Raw genomic sequence first — 13,848 nt, forward strand, 5'->3', positions numbered from 1 at the left:
GTTCAGTATTGAATCATTTCTGCTCTGTTGAAGGTCTGATAGACTGAAAGCTCAAAATAGAGTGAAATACTGCGTAGATCTAAGTGTGCAGAAATCTATTTTTATCAATTATGAATATAAAGTAATGAAACAGACAGTAAACGAATACAGTGCAGCTGTTTCAACTGCTTGTTGTTTCGCTGCTGCATCTCATTGGCTCGTTTTTGGCGGTTTGTGAAGAGCTTCGAGGAGATGACGTTTTTTGTTTCTCGTCATTGTGAACGCAGCACCAACCTCAGGTAATCAGCCGGAAGTAGACGGGTTACTGCGAGGCAATAATGGTGCCGCAGCCGCTAAGTACATATCATATGTGTATCATGGGATTAAAGTAAAAAAAATTATATAATTACCATAGTTTAAAATGTTTTTTCCATATGTTGTCATGCATGAAAAGACTCAAAATGAACACTGTAAGTGGACTAATTGATTACTATAAGCAAATTATTTAAAGCGTGTTGTACAGGTGGTGTTCCTCCTGGCTGGCATCTTTGCCTGCTGCACCTCCTCCGGTGCACACGGGGTCAGCTGAAGGGTCATCAGCTGGAGCTACCATTCACTGATGTTTTACCCAGTACATCTTCCAGTGGGGGGTCAGTGGCCAGTTGGGGACGTCTCCCTGCCATCCCCTGCAGCCGCCACTATTGGGGTGTTGAGCCCCAAAAACTGTCCCTTGAATAGGAATAATTCTGTCCTGAGCTTTTTTGATCCATAAAACTGTAACTGTGATCACAGTAAGCAGTTTCCACTGAAACTTCGATCATGTTTTCAGTCTCCAGAGAGTTGTTCCTTGTGCTTTGTGCCACATTGTAAATTTCTCAGTACAAAGTCCAAAGCGGTTGTGATATGTAGCATAACAAGCTAGTGAAGCTGTAAACAGAACCGCATTCCTGCACATGCTCAGTAGCGTCTGACCTACACAGGACTACTCTCCAGAGACTGAAAATGTTATTTGTGTTTGGAGCCTTTTCTAAACAAACTAATGTTTGTTTAGGAACTAACTAATTAATCATTACTCTTTGTAATGAAGGAACATATCACCCAGGCCCTATTGACCTGTTAGGGGACCCCAGTGTAAACAGTTGTTGTGGGTCCATGTTGGTCCCATTTCACTTTCACATAACAGTCACAACTGCAATCTCAATGCACAACTGGTAACATCTATTTTAACACAGTACGAGTCTGACTTGAATGCTGTCAGCTTAACATAAAGGCTGCAGCAGCACAAGGTAAAACATGCAGGGAAAGAGAGAAAAGTGCATCTTGTGGCACCTTCTAACATAAAAAAACCCCTCGTACATCCTCAGTAACAATCAGACCTCATGCCCTTCCTGTATTTTCAACTGTCATTCATGCCAATTGTTAAATAAGTGAATATCCAGTGAAACGCAGCAGGATTCTCTCTCTAATAACATTAAACTGAAGTGAAACCGTATGAATCATTAGTTAAGGCTTCAACAAAGCAGCAAAATAAGTTTTACTGTCGGTGATGCAGCTTGTGAATGAACAAAATCAGTCTTGTTACTTGCTGTTAAAACATTTTTAACTCACCTTTCTCCCTGTTTTATGCAACAGGTGTCAAATATAACAGGAGCATTGCCTCTTTCTGTAAACTTTCATTCATGTCTGAATGAAGCCAGAAAGCCATGACTTTAACAGCTTCATGAAGCCGGTAATGTTATATATTCCATGTCTGAAAAGGACTCTAGCGTCCAGTATGTTTTGTCATTATTTGGCAGACGCTTCAATCCAAAGCAAGCCTTCAAACTTGATTTTAAAAGTCATTTTGTATAATTTTGAAGCTAAAAAGCTCAGCCTTCAAAATCCCTCAACAGCAACCGCATCACAGTGTTTACACTTTAATTTACACTATTTATTCCCACCCTTATGCTGAGGGATTTCACCCTGTTGCATAACGCTGATTATCTCACGCAAACAAATGTGAACTGGGATTTTGGTTTGTCGTCCGCTTCCCATAGCATGCTCAGCTGCTAGCTGGAATTCGAACCACTCCCATGACGAACACACAGTGACAGAGCATTCATTGTTTCGCTTTCTAACAAATCAGAAACATGCTAATCATTAGTCAAGGATTTTATGTCACAGGATTTGATTTATCTAATCCTGGTTGTAACATTAAGGACAGATGGATGTGACTCGTTTGTGTTCATACGCTTCCATCATGCAAACAGAACTGTATGGCTGCAGTCTGTTCTACTGAGCAAAGACGGGAAAAATAGTCATTAAAAATGTGGCTCTATATCATGTAGGAGTAGATGGAGTTTATAATTTAAACCTTTACATAAAATGTATCACACGTATAAGACTATTGCTTTAAACAGCAGCATCCAACAAGATGCTGCAGTCCTCCAGACATTCTTTCAGAGTTAAAAATGTTGATTTTTATTTGATTTAAATCAAATTTCCTTTAATTTAATGTCATTTTGTGTTCTTTTAGTCTTTCATAATTTGAGTCTGTATTTCTTACTGAGCGTTTTCTGGCTTCAGTGCATGTTCTTTTTCTCTCACTGTTTCTAATGCTCATATGTGCAAAGTAACTAAATACATATATTCAAGTACCACACTAATGTAGGCTACAGTAAGTAGTATTCCACTTTTTATTTACATTTGTGAAACTTTAAAAAAATACTCTGTCTTCTCTCATTTCCTGTCATCTCTCTACTACTTTTTAGAATAAAATATATGTTTTATTCTGCTTCATTTGACAGCTGATGTTTTTGTATATTGAGATTTTACATTTAAAACATCTGACACAATGATAAAATATGATGCAAGGCTACAGTCTGAACTACATCTGCACCACCTGCAACTAATACTGGCACTGATACTAATACTATTACTATTACTAATACTATTACTAATACTATAGCTGGAAGAAGTACTCAGATCCTTTAAGTGAGGGCTTAGGTAAAGGATCCTAGTTATTGTTATTAGTATGGCTTTGGATCAGTTTGACATTTTGACCATCTTCACTTTCCTGCTTGCAAAGTTAGATATAATCAGTATTTCTTGAGATATAGTTGTACATATTATTTTTAAGCTCACTATCATTACTTATTTTCATACTTTGAAACAGAAATTATCATCACATTGAATTTGTGATGTCTAATCAGACACGACAGCTGTGTATCTTTTATTTTTCATTATTTTGTCGCAATTATAGGTATTTTTTTATTTAATTAAGTCAGTTTTTTGTTGGACTTTTTATTCTTAATTTGGGGGGAGGTCCACTGTATAAGACTGAGTCTTCTTGACCTCTGCTCTCACATTTGTTCTGTGATCTGTGACACAGAGGTGATATTTTATGAGATTGTCTTTTGCTGAAAACTAAAAATGTATCAGAGTAAAGAACAGAACGTTTTCATCCAGAGTTGAGTGAAGGAGGAAATTCTTTAAAAGGGCAAAACTTGACGTGAAGTTTACCAGCAGTGACGGAGGAGACATTTAGACCCTTTACTTAAGTTACAGTCTTTCAATTTCATTCAGCAGATGCTTTTATCCAAACTGTCATACATCTGAGAGTTGATACAACACAAGCAGGGATCTAGTCAGGACAGACAACATAAGTAATCGCCATAAAGCTGAGTTTGAGTCCAATAGGACGTAGGTGCCAACAGGCGGTGCACAGAGGCAATGCATAGAAACAGACTTTTTTTAAGTTAATGTATACCAGACTGTAATATTACTCCATTAAAAGTAAATTAATTGAAAATATTACTCTAGTAATGGTACACAAATATTATTGGCAAAATGCTAAAATAAAGTATCAAAAATAAAAGTACTCAATGCAGAAATTGGCCCATGTTATATTATATATAATATTAATACCGCAGTAGCATTTCTGCTGTGGTGGGTTGAGGTGGAGTTTATTTTAATGACTTTATTCAGTGTTGAGTAGTTTAATACAGTGGGGTCAAAGGGGAATCGTTTATTTGAACTATAATTGCATCCATAAGTAGAACAATGACAGGATGTATGACTGTTTTGTTCACTTTAATGTCATAAAAACTGGGACAAAATCTTATCAGAAGGAGGTCTGTGGTCTAATTTGTGTCAGTTAAGGGGTTCTTGATGTGAAAAAAGTTTGAGAATCACTAGTTTAAACTGTAAAAATGTATCAGATTTATAAGATATATTTTGTATGTAAAATCTTAATCTGCAAAGTAACTGGTGACTTTATTACAAATATAAATATAATGGAGCTAAAAGGGCAATTTAGGACAAATATAAGAAGTTTTTTTTCCCATCTCTGTGCAGTGTGAATATATACAGGACTGTGCATACGGTGATTCTGAGGTGTTTTATTGAGAAAGCTGTGACCGGAAGCTGGCTGTGTGACCGCCGCTGTGAGACAGCTGTGTGAGAGGAGCCGTCATGTCGCTGCAGTTTACAGATGAGGAGTTTCAGAGCGCGTGGGGGGAGCTGGACGAGCCGCAGCTGGAGGGAGGATGGGAGCTTTTCACCGAGACGATGGGAGTGAAAATCTACCGGCTTTTCGACAAGGTACACAAATAATAAAAAACTGCCGCTTTTGTAACAGGAAGACGGCTGCTACTGACTGAATGAATGAGCGGCGGCTTCCTCTACAGAGCGCCTGTCATCGCTGTTATCACCGATTTCCATTCCTTCTCCTCCCATAACCGTTTTGACATTATTATCTTCAGTTTAAATCTTTTATTGATAGCATTCACAAACACATGAGCAGTGTTGTCCTAGCGGCCAACATGGGAATTATCCGGAAACTGAGCGAGAGCTGCTGTTGTTTCTTGACTCATAAACCGGCTGTACCGGTCAAACCAAACTCCATTTCGAAATCGTTTAATTAAACGTTGCTTTGACTTTGTGTTCATATTCACAGCTTGTTGAACTTAATTGAATATATTTATGAATTCAGAAGGATCCACTCTTCAACTCGGCATACACCTCACAAGATACTGCCTCAAGATACCTTTTTGAACTAAACTAGAACAAATCAAAATAAATCCAGTTTAAATAATATCAAATTCAAATATAATTAAAACTTTCCTGAAATAAAAATGCTGTTTGTGGGCAAGTTTTGAGCTTAATATTCCATTGGCTTCCATTAATTTTGACTGATGTTTAGTGATATAGAAGCATTAAAAAGGCAAACTATAAGGAAAATAAAGCACATAAAAGGAAGAATGAGTTCATTTCCATTTTTGGCGTTTATCCTGTCCCATGCCTTTCTAAAAATAGGAACAAGTGTAAAAAAAAAGGAAGTTCTGCAAATTTGAAGACACTTGTAAGCACATTTAGGAAATCTACAATAAAAAATATTAAGAACTTGGTAATGTACTTTTTTTCTGCATTATTGCCAACAATCTTGTGTCTTAAATAAACCTTTTGAGTTTCTTAATTTCAATGAAGTTGGCACACTCAAACTATGTTCAAGACAGTCACCCAAATAAGTTTTCTCATATTTGTCTTTTTTTGGAATAAAGGGCTGGAGCTCTTCTTAAATCTCCAGAAAGTCCTAATAATACATGACTATATTCCCAAAAGGATGATGTTTTCAGTGATGTCTAAAGATGGTTTTGGTTTAACATCTTAAGGTCATGTTAGTTTCTCTGCCACTGCCCAGGAGAAAACCAAGTAACATTAAATGGCTGTTTTTGTGAATGGAGTTTGGTGGGACTTTCCTCTCTCTTTAAGTAGGCATAAATTTGGTAAAAAAAATCAATTACTGGAAGTTCAGTGTTTCAGCTTTTTACATTTAATTGTGCGAGAAGCATATTTATGCTTTTATCTGGCCCCTTTGAATCAAATCCAACACACTTCCTCACTCGCAGTGAGAGAGGGCGTAACGCAGACCGGCTCTAATCAGAGTTGTGTGGTTTGGGATTAGTTACATATGTGCTGTGGATGTGCTGTGTGGCCTGCATTTGGAAGAGAGAACTTAGCCTACATGTGCTGTTTTCAGGAAACTGGACTTTATGAGTATAAAGTCTTTGGTGTGCTCGCCACCTGCACTGCAGAGCTGTGTGCAGATGTCTACATGGACTTGGCCTATCGGAAACACTGGGATGGATATGTGAAAGGTAAAAAAAAATAAACATTGTCCCTGCCATCCAGATCAACTGCCTAAGAATTAGTCTTCCTATTCACATAATTAATTTTTATGTCCCTTCTTTGATTTTCTCAACTTTAAATATGGCTCAACATACAAACATGGTTTCACACACTTAAATAACCCTCTTAATTCTCATATCCTATCCTTGTCTTCATGCACTTCTACAGTAACCAGCAGGTAACCTGTTGCAGCTCTAGTCTGTAGTCATATACTGTAGCTGCCTTGTATGCTAATACAAAAATCCACACTGAACCCTATGCTAACGCTTGAAATCTCAGGAGTAATATGTATGTGTTTTTTACGCAGCATTTTCCTCCAACGTAGTGGTGTCTATGGTGATAGCAGAATATTAAAGTAGTTTAATAGTGTCTCCTTGTTAGAGAATATAGACCATAATGTGGACTACACCAGAATTTTAGTTTAGTTCTTTTCCCTCATCAAGGCGGTAAGATTTATGTCCCGAAGTAAACTAGTAAGTAAGTAGTAAGTAAGTACTAAGTAAGGTAAGTAGTCAGTTAGTAGGTAAGTAGTAAGTAAGTAATAGGTAAGTAAAGTAGTAAGTAAATAGTAAGTTAGCAAGTACTAAGTAAGTAGCAAGTAAGTAAGTAATTTAGTAAGTAGTAAGCAGGTAAGTTAGGTAGTAAGTTTGTAAGTGAGTAGTAGGTAAGTTAAGTAGTAAGCAGGTAAGTTAGGTAGTGAGTTAATTAGTCTTTCAGCAGGACATCTCAGACACTTTCCTTTAAATATAATTGACAGTTGAGCAGATCTAGAAAGTATTTTTATAGTGTCTCCTTGTTAGAGAATATATAACATAATGTGGACTACACCAGAATTTTAGTTAAGTCATTTTTCCTCATCAAATTGGTAAGGTTTATGTCCTGAAGTAAGTAAGTTAGTTAGTAAGTAAGTAATTAAGTTAGTAAGTAAGTAAGTAATTAAGTTAGTAAGTAAGTAGTAAGTAACTTGGTGGGTAAATAAGGTAGTAAGTAGTCAAGTTAGTAAGTCAGCAGGTAAGTTAGTAAATAAGTTAGTTGTTCAGGAGGACATCTCAGACACTTTCCTTTAAATATAAAGGACAGTTGAGCAGATTTGTGATTAACTGATTACATTTTGGTGTTGAGGCCAGTTTTTAATTTCTGACATTTGATTTTAGCCAAAGCCTTGTCTCTAAAAGCAGTAATTATAATACAGTCCATTGGCTTAAAATTCTAAGGGCTTGTATACAGCGTCAAGGAAATATATTGATTGATAGGAATGGTGTAGAGAAATGCCAGATGTTTTATTTTTTCTCCTTGACCAGTGTGAACTACAGTTAAAACACTATTTAACGTAAAGGATACAAACAATATTGCTGTGATCTGGAAACAAATTATTCAAGAACAACCAGCTAAAAGGTGAAAAATAGCAGTTTATTTAGTTTTTTTTTTAAGGGTAACAGCTCATTTTTTAATGATAAAGTAAGCTTTGTAAAACTCAGTCGCACCCAGTGCTGGCAGTGAGTAAAGTACTGTGACACAAATAATAACACAGAACAGTTGATGAGATCTTTTGAAGTCTCACATGGTTTCTTCCTCCAGTTGTACAGTTTGTCAAATTTATTTGATATGGATAATGAGAAACTGCAATGAAACCACTGCAGCCCACTGCTGTAAGAGACTAGCGTTGTTGATTAATGTCTTTATTTGCATATTTCCTGCTTTAATCAATGAGATGTGGACAATATTTCCAGTGCATGCCTCAAACTTTTAGAGAATATCACAGTATAAATATCCTCAGAGATCACAGACTAACCCACTTTTCATCGATCTACAGCTGATGTTTAGCTTTTTTATTAAATGTTTATGTCATTTTTATGCAGAGCTCTATGAGATGGAGTCTGATGGACAGAAGGCAATCTACTGGCAAGTGAAATACCCGTTCCCTCTGTCGAACAGAGACGTATCCTTCAAGTCCAAACTTATATTTACAGTCAGTAGACAGGCGAATCTCTTGAGCAAACAAAAATTGATTCTAACTGTTTTTCCCTTTGAACATCAGCAATTTTCTACAAGAGATACTGTCTCTTGTAGATACTGTCACAGAGTGTCTTCCCTAACAGACCGCACCTCAGTATGTGTACATGAGGGAGCGGAGAGATCTGGTTGTGGACAACAGGAAGATCTGGGTGATCCTGGCCAGAAGCTCCACAGGAACGGCGTGTGAAGAGAAGAGCGGTGTGCTGCGGGTGAAGGATTACAAGCAGAGCGTCGCCTTGGAGAGCGACGGCGCCTCTGGAACTAAAGGTAACACGTGATGAGACAAATACCACTATATGTGAGTGCATATAAAGTAATGCTGAAACCATCAGCTGATACTTTGATTGATCGAAAGTTAATGGTCAACAATTTTTAGATTTGATTGATTGTTTAAGTCATTCAAGCACAAATGCCGAACAGTCTCAGCTTCTCAAATATGTAAATTTAATGTATTTCAGTTGTGCTAAGTGAAACAAAAATTCACACAATCACAATATTAATTAGAATATTTTTCAGTTGTCAATATATATCATAATATGGCAAATATAGGCAAAATCACAAGGTAAACAAGTTGATTTCCAACTCAGTTATACATTACATCATAAAACAAAAACTTTTTTTTACAATTTTTTCCGAATTATAAAATTAAACAACAGAATTTTGTAAAACAATAACACGATGTTATCATTTCACAATATGATTACACTGAAAGTAACAGGATGATATATTATATAATATAATATTAATATAATATTATTTATAATTACATTATATATTATATTATAATATTGAATTATCGCCCAGTTCAACATTTGCATTTTGGTTCTTGGACAAATAAAGCAATTTGAAGATGTCATCTTGAGCTTTTGTTTACATTTCATAGCTCAAAGTATAAATCAATAATTTGTAAAACTAATTGCTCATCTAATTGAAATTGAAAAACATGAAGAATGAACTTGTGCTTTGTTTCAGTTTTCATGAATTACTTCGACAACCCTGGCGGCATGATTCCTACCTGGCTGGTGAACTGGGCAGCTAAGGTGAGTGCTGCACTTTTGTTTTACTCATCTTCATGTCAGCAGGTTGACGTCCTATTTTTACTGCTATAGACACTCACACTGCAGGTGTAAATCATTTCCAGTTTGACCAAAAATCATCTAACCTCTTAAAACCTGATTATCCTGTTAAGTAGCTTAAGGGCCTCTGGTCTTCCTGGTGCAGCGCTGCCAACTGCTCCTGACTAGTTACTGTAGAGTGAGTCACATGCAGAAAATATCCTTTCAGGGAGCACTAATCCACAACTTAACATGACTGGTTTGATTCCTATGAATCCAGATTTCACTAAGACATTACAAGCACAGATTTGAGTCTATGAGAAATATTTTATTCCAGATTTATAACTTCAAACTTTTGCATGATTTTGTGTAGAAAGAATTGGGTTTAGTTTATGTGTTTATGTCAGCTCTCTTTGTCTGTAGATATTTCTTAGCAAAGTAGAGGATTTGTGTGACAGGAAAGAAAAACATAGACTGGGAGTATTAAAAAAACAACAACTCAGTGGCGGTAAAGGCATAAAATGGTGTTTTTTGCTGATGTAGTGTAAAATTTTTGTTGTTACTTAGCAGACACAAGTAACATAACTAATAACAAATCAGCCAAAGTAGAATTAAGGAAGTTAGAAATAAGAAAAAGGCAGTTGTAGTCAGAGGTCAAACTGATTTTACAGCATTTTTATAGTTTCAGATAAGCTCTGTGAATAACCTTGAAGTTAATCCCTTAGATAAGCGAATTTATTTGATACAAGGTTGAGGGTAGACGAAAATACTTTCCAAGTGGGCTGACACATTTTTTTTTTCAAAAAGAAGTTTATGTGTTCCAAGAAACAGAAGTTCAAGGAATATTTTGACATTCTGGGAAATGTTTCTTACTCACTTTAACCATAACCCACTTTCATATCTGTACGCTAAATATGAAACTACTGCCAGCAGCCAGTGAGTTACTTTTGCTTTAACGGCACTGTTTGTGTTCAGGGTTACAGGGTTGTTTTTCCATTGTTGGACAGCCTGATACAAGGTCAGTTTGTCAGGAAGAGATCACTCAAGACCAGCATAGACAAGAAGAACTAATGACAATATACAGATGACATGCACATTTGAAGAAGCCTGAGAGTGTCAGTGAAAGATTTGTTTTCAGTACTTTGAGGATAAAACATATTAAGAATAAAATTTATGACCAACAATTGGGAAAAGGGAATTCAAACCATTTCCCACCAGCATGTCATCGTCTTCAAAATGAACATATGTTCATTGTTGAAGTGCTCAAACAGACCATTGATAATGGGCTTTAAAGATGATGTTAAAAGGGTTCACTCGCAGGCCTCAGAGAGCCCTGTCCCTCTGCCTGCTTTATGGTTTTCCACCATTATTGTTAGCAGATGTGTTTTCAGGGTGATGTCAACAGTTCCTCTCTTCGGTGCCCCTCCTGGGTGGGTCCTCTTTGCACATCTGTCACATCATTGATAGAGATGATCCTTGTGTTTTTCTTTTTTTAACAGAGTGGGGTTCCAGGTTTCTTAACAGACATGCAGAAGGCCTGCAGCAATTACAGCAACTACTGCCAGAAGAAATGAATGCAACAGACAGGACACTAGCTCAGGCTAAAGGGCTCTGATAATCTGTATTTTTTTATTATTTTAGTTTTGGGATGTTTAATGATCAAATTGTAAGTGAATGTGGCATGATGTGGGCTGCTACTTCTTGTTGAAGCATGCTGTTGGCTCAGGCATGTGCATGACCGGCCGCCCTCATTAAAAGGCTGGTGTGAAATCAATTCTGTTCCATTGTGCTGTATGAACAAACACTGTATTGTCTTTTCTGTGCAATCACTGTAAACTCCAGGGTTTGGGGGGTGGGGGGAGCTTTTCTGGAATATTTTAAAAGGTAAATTTTATTAAAGACTCATTATTTTAGGCCTTACATGGTGAAACAATGATTAGTTTACATTACAGGTCCTATGACTATCCTCATGCCAGTTACTTCTTGTTTTAAAATTGTTTCCTGTAGATGTTAAATGTGGCCGATGCAGTGTTTGTTTCCACTGGATCCCTCAAATTCATTGTCCATTTCAATTCACTTGAATTCTCTTGTTACAATGATGAGCAAATGACAAATCTTTACTTTCAGAGGAATGTTACCTCATAGATTTTTTTGTGTTTCCTTTTAAAGAGTCGATTACTTATGCAAATATTCATGTTTTAATCCTCTTTGCTGATTTATTATGGGTGCATATAGCCAAAAATACACTATCTGGGATACTATTGTATTGGACTCAGGCTATAATTTCTGTCAATCAGTTGATACAGATAATTATGGATTTGATTTGGTCATGAATAGCTTATTACTGTGTAATATTGCTGTGTCATTATAATTAATAAAACTTTAAGATTCAGTACTTTAAACTGTGTGTTTAATTTTGTCCAGTAGCCTATTCCAGTCAACACCATCCACTGTTACACACTGATGCATAATGATTAGAGATAAGTAAAATGATTAGAGCTGCAACTAACAATTATTTTCATTATCAATCAATCGTTTGGTCTATAAAGTGTCCAAAAATGTTGATCACTGTTTCCCAAAGCCAACTTATTTTACTATCATAGAAGACTAAATAAACTAGAAACTAATTACATTAATGATTAATTGTGAAAAAATATTAGCAGATTAATCCATAATCAAAATAATCATTTGTTGCAGCCCTACTTGAAAAAACTGACCTTAAACCTTTGGACCATACAAAAATCCTTAGACATTTTTATAATTAACATCAATTTTTAAGTGCTGAATAAAATGATTGCTGCAGCCCAAAACATATCTAAAAACACTGAATATTCAAGATGAACATTAGACTTTGTATATCTTAAGAAAACGCTTCATTAATACTATAATATGTCAGTTACAGTTGACTTTTAGCACTTCAGCAACTCTTCTCAACAAATTGCCAGACCAGGAGGAGGTGCAGCTGTTGGACAATATGCAGGTTATACGTTATCATGGTCTAATAGAAATATTAAAGATCTAGTAAGACATTATGAATGTTTGTATCTTTTTGTGATGTGAATGCCTCATTTAGTGTTAAAACCTAAACTTTAGCCAGCTAGCCTCCTAGCTTCTCTTCTTGTGACGTCTGTTTCTGTGTGTGACAAAATAGTCACAGAAAGAAACCCATTATGAGAAAATATACTGTGTGGTCAAGGCTAATGGAACAAAGGCTAGCTTGAAAAGTAGCTTCGACTTTATATCAGGGATTTAATTTCAAGAGGAACACAGCTGTGTAAAACCAGACTGCTAATGAGCCAGGCTAGCTGATTTATTACCTCAGTAAACACTTTCCTAATGAATTTATGGTCTCAATCGCTAGTTTCAATGTTCTGCAATACAGCATTATGTTCATTTTGTAAATTATTGTCCCATTTAATTTAAATTTGACGACAAAGCAGGGTATGCTTTAGGGCGTGGCTACGTTGTAATTGACAAGTCGTTACCCCGGCAACAACGTTGGTATAGTAACGTAAACGTGGCGTAACCCCAGACGTAGCTGCTGCTATTTCAGTGTGTTTTTAGTTCATGGAAGTTAAATATGACATTTTAGTCGCCAAAAAAAGTCTTGTTCAGCATTTGGTTGTACTAAAAGACCCTCTAAGGAGTCCGAGGATCAGTTTTTCCAGTAAGTACATTTTGTTTGAATGGTTTTAAGCCCGTTTTTCGCTAACGAAAATTAGCATTAGCATTATCACAGTTAACCATAGTCTGTAAATGCACCGTACTAACCAAGTAGCAGCTAGCATTAGGGTCAGCTTCAAATGGTTACTTCTCATCACTTCTGGCTCCAAAAATCAAAGATGGCGACGTCAAAATGCCAAACCCCAGGCTTTAAAACCAGGTGGCGGTTGGTGACGTCACGGTGGCTACAACCGTTATTTTTATTCAGTCAGTTGAACTCACAGGTTAGTGAGGTTTACTAGCTAAGCATCCAGGCTACAATATTTTTATTTGCTAGGTTTTGTCATGCAACTTTTGAATGTTTTCTGACAACTTGCTAAACTTTTTGGAAAATGTAACTAATTCTATGTAGGTTCTGGGCTGTTAGCCTGGACCAAGTCAGTTTCCCAAGTTGCGACTTTTATCAAATGTTAGCTGGACATAACAATATCTCCTTGCCAGATCTGTACAACTTATACCAAAATTAAATTTTTATTATCAGTTATATTTCATCTGTTAATGTTACTACAGCTGCAACTATTAGTGAATTAGTTGATCAACTGAAAATTAATCTGCAACTAATTTGATAAACGAAGAAACGTTTTAGTCAATTTTTAAGCAAAAATGCTAGACATTTGCTGGTTTCGGCCTCTCAAATGGGAAGATTTGATGCTTGAAAATGAAAGTAAATTGACTATTTTTGGGCTTTGGACAGTTGGTCAGACAAAACAACACATTTGAGGGCGTCACCTTCGACTGTGGGAATTATAATGGGCTTTTTTTACTATTTACTGACATTTTATTGATAAACCATTAATCGATTAGTCGAGAAAATAACTGGCAGATTAATTGATAATGAAAATAATTGTTAGTTGCAGCCCATTATCTTATATTTTAATTTACAAGAATGTGTTAATATGTTTGTAAT

At 36.2% G+C, this 13,848-nt stretch overlaps 1 protein-coding gene across 1 annotated transcript; it reads left to right on the plus strand.

Annotated features, from left to right (window-relative positions):
- LOC121883611 (phosphatidylcholine transfer protein) lies at positions 1-11,620 on the plus strand. Its single transcript, XM_042391973.1, has 7 exons — positions 1-278; positions 4,315-4,560; positions 5,999-6,116; positions 8,007-8,086; positions 8,259-8,430; positions 9,136-9,203; positions 10,718-11,620. Exons 2-7 carry the CDS (start codon positions 4,432-4,434, stop codon positions 10,790-10,792), a joined length of 642 nt encoding a protein of 213 aa, XP_042247907.1. The 5' UTR covers positions 1-278; positions 4,315-4,431; the 3' UTR covers positions 10,793-11,620.
- Positions 11,621-13,848: the final 2,228 nt, after the last annotated feature.

The sequence above is a fragment of the Thunnus maccoyii genome, chromosome 18 (assembly GCF_910596095.1).
Source record: "Thunnus maccoyii chromosome 18, fThuMac1.1, whole genome shotgun sequence".
Taxonomy (NCBI): domain Eukaryota; kingdom Metazoa; phylum Chordata; class Actinopteri; order Scombriformes; family Scombridae; genus Thunnus; species Thunnus maccoyii.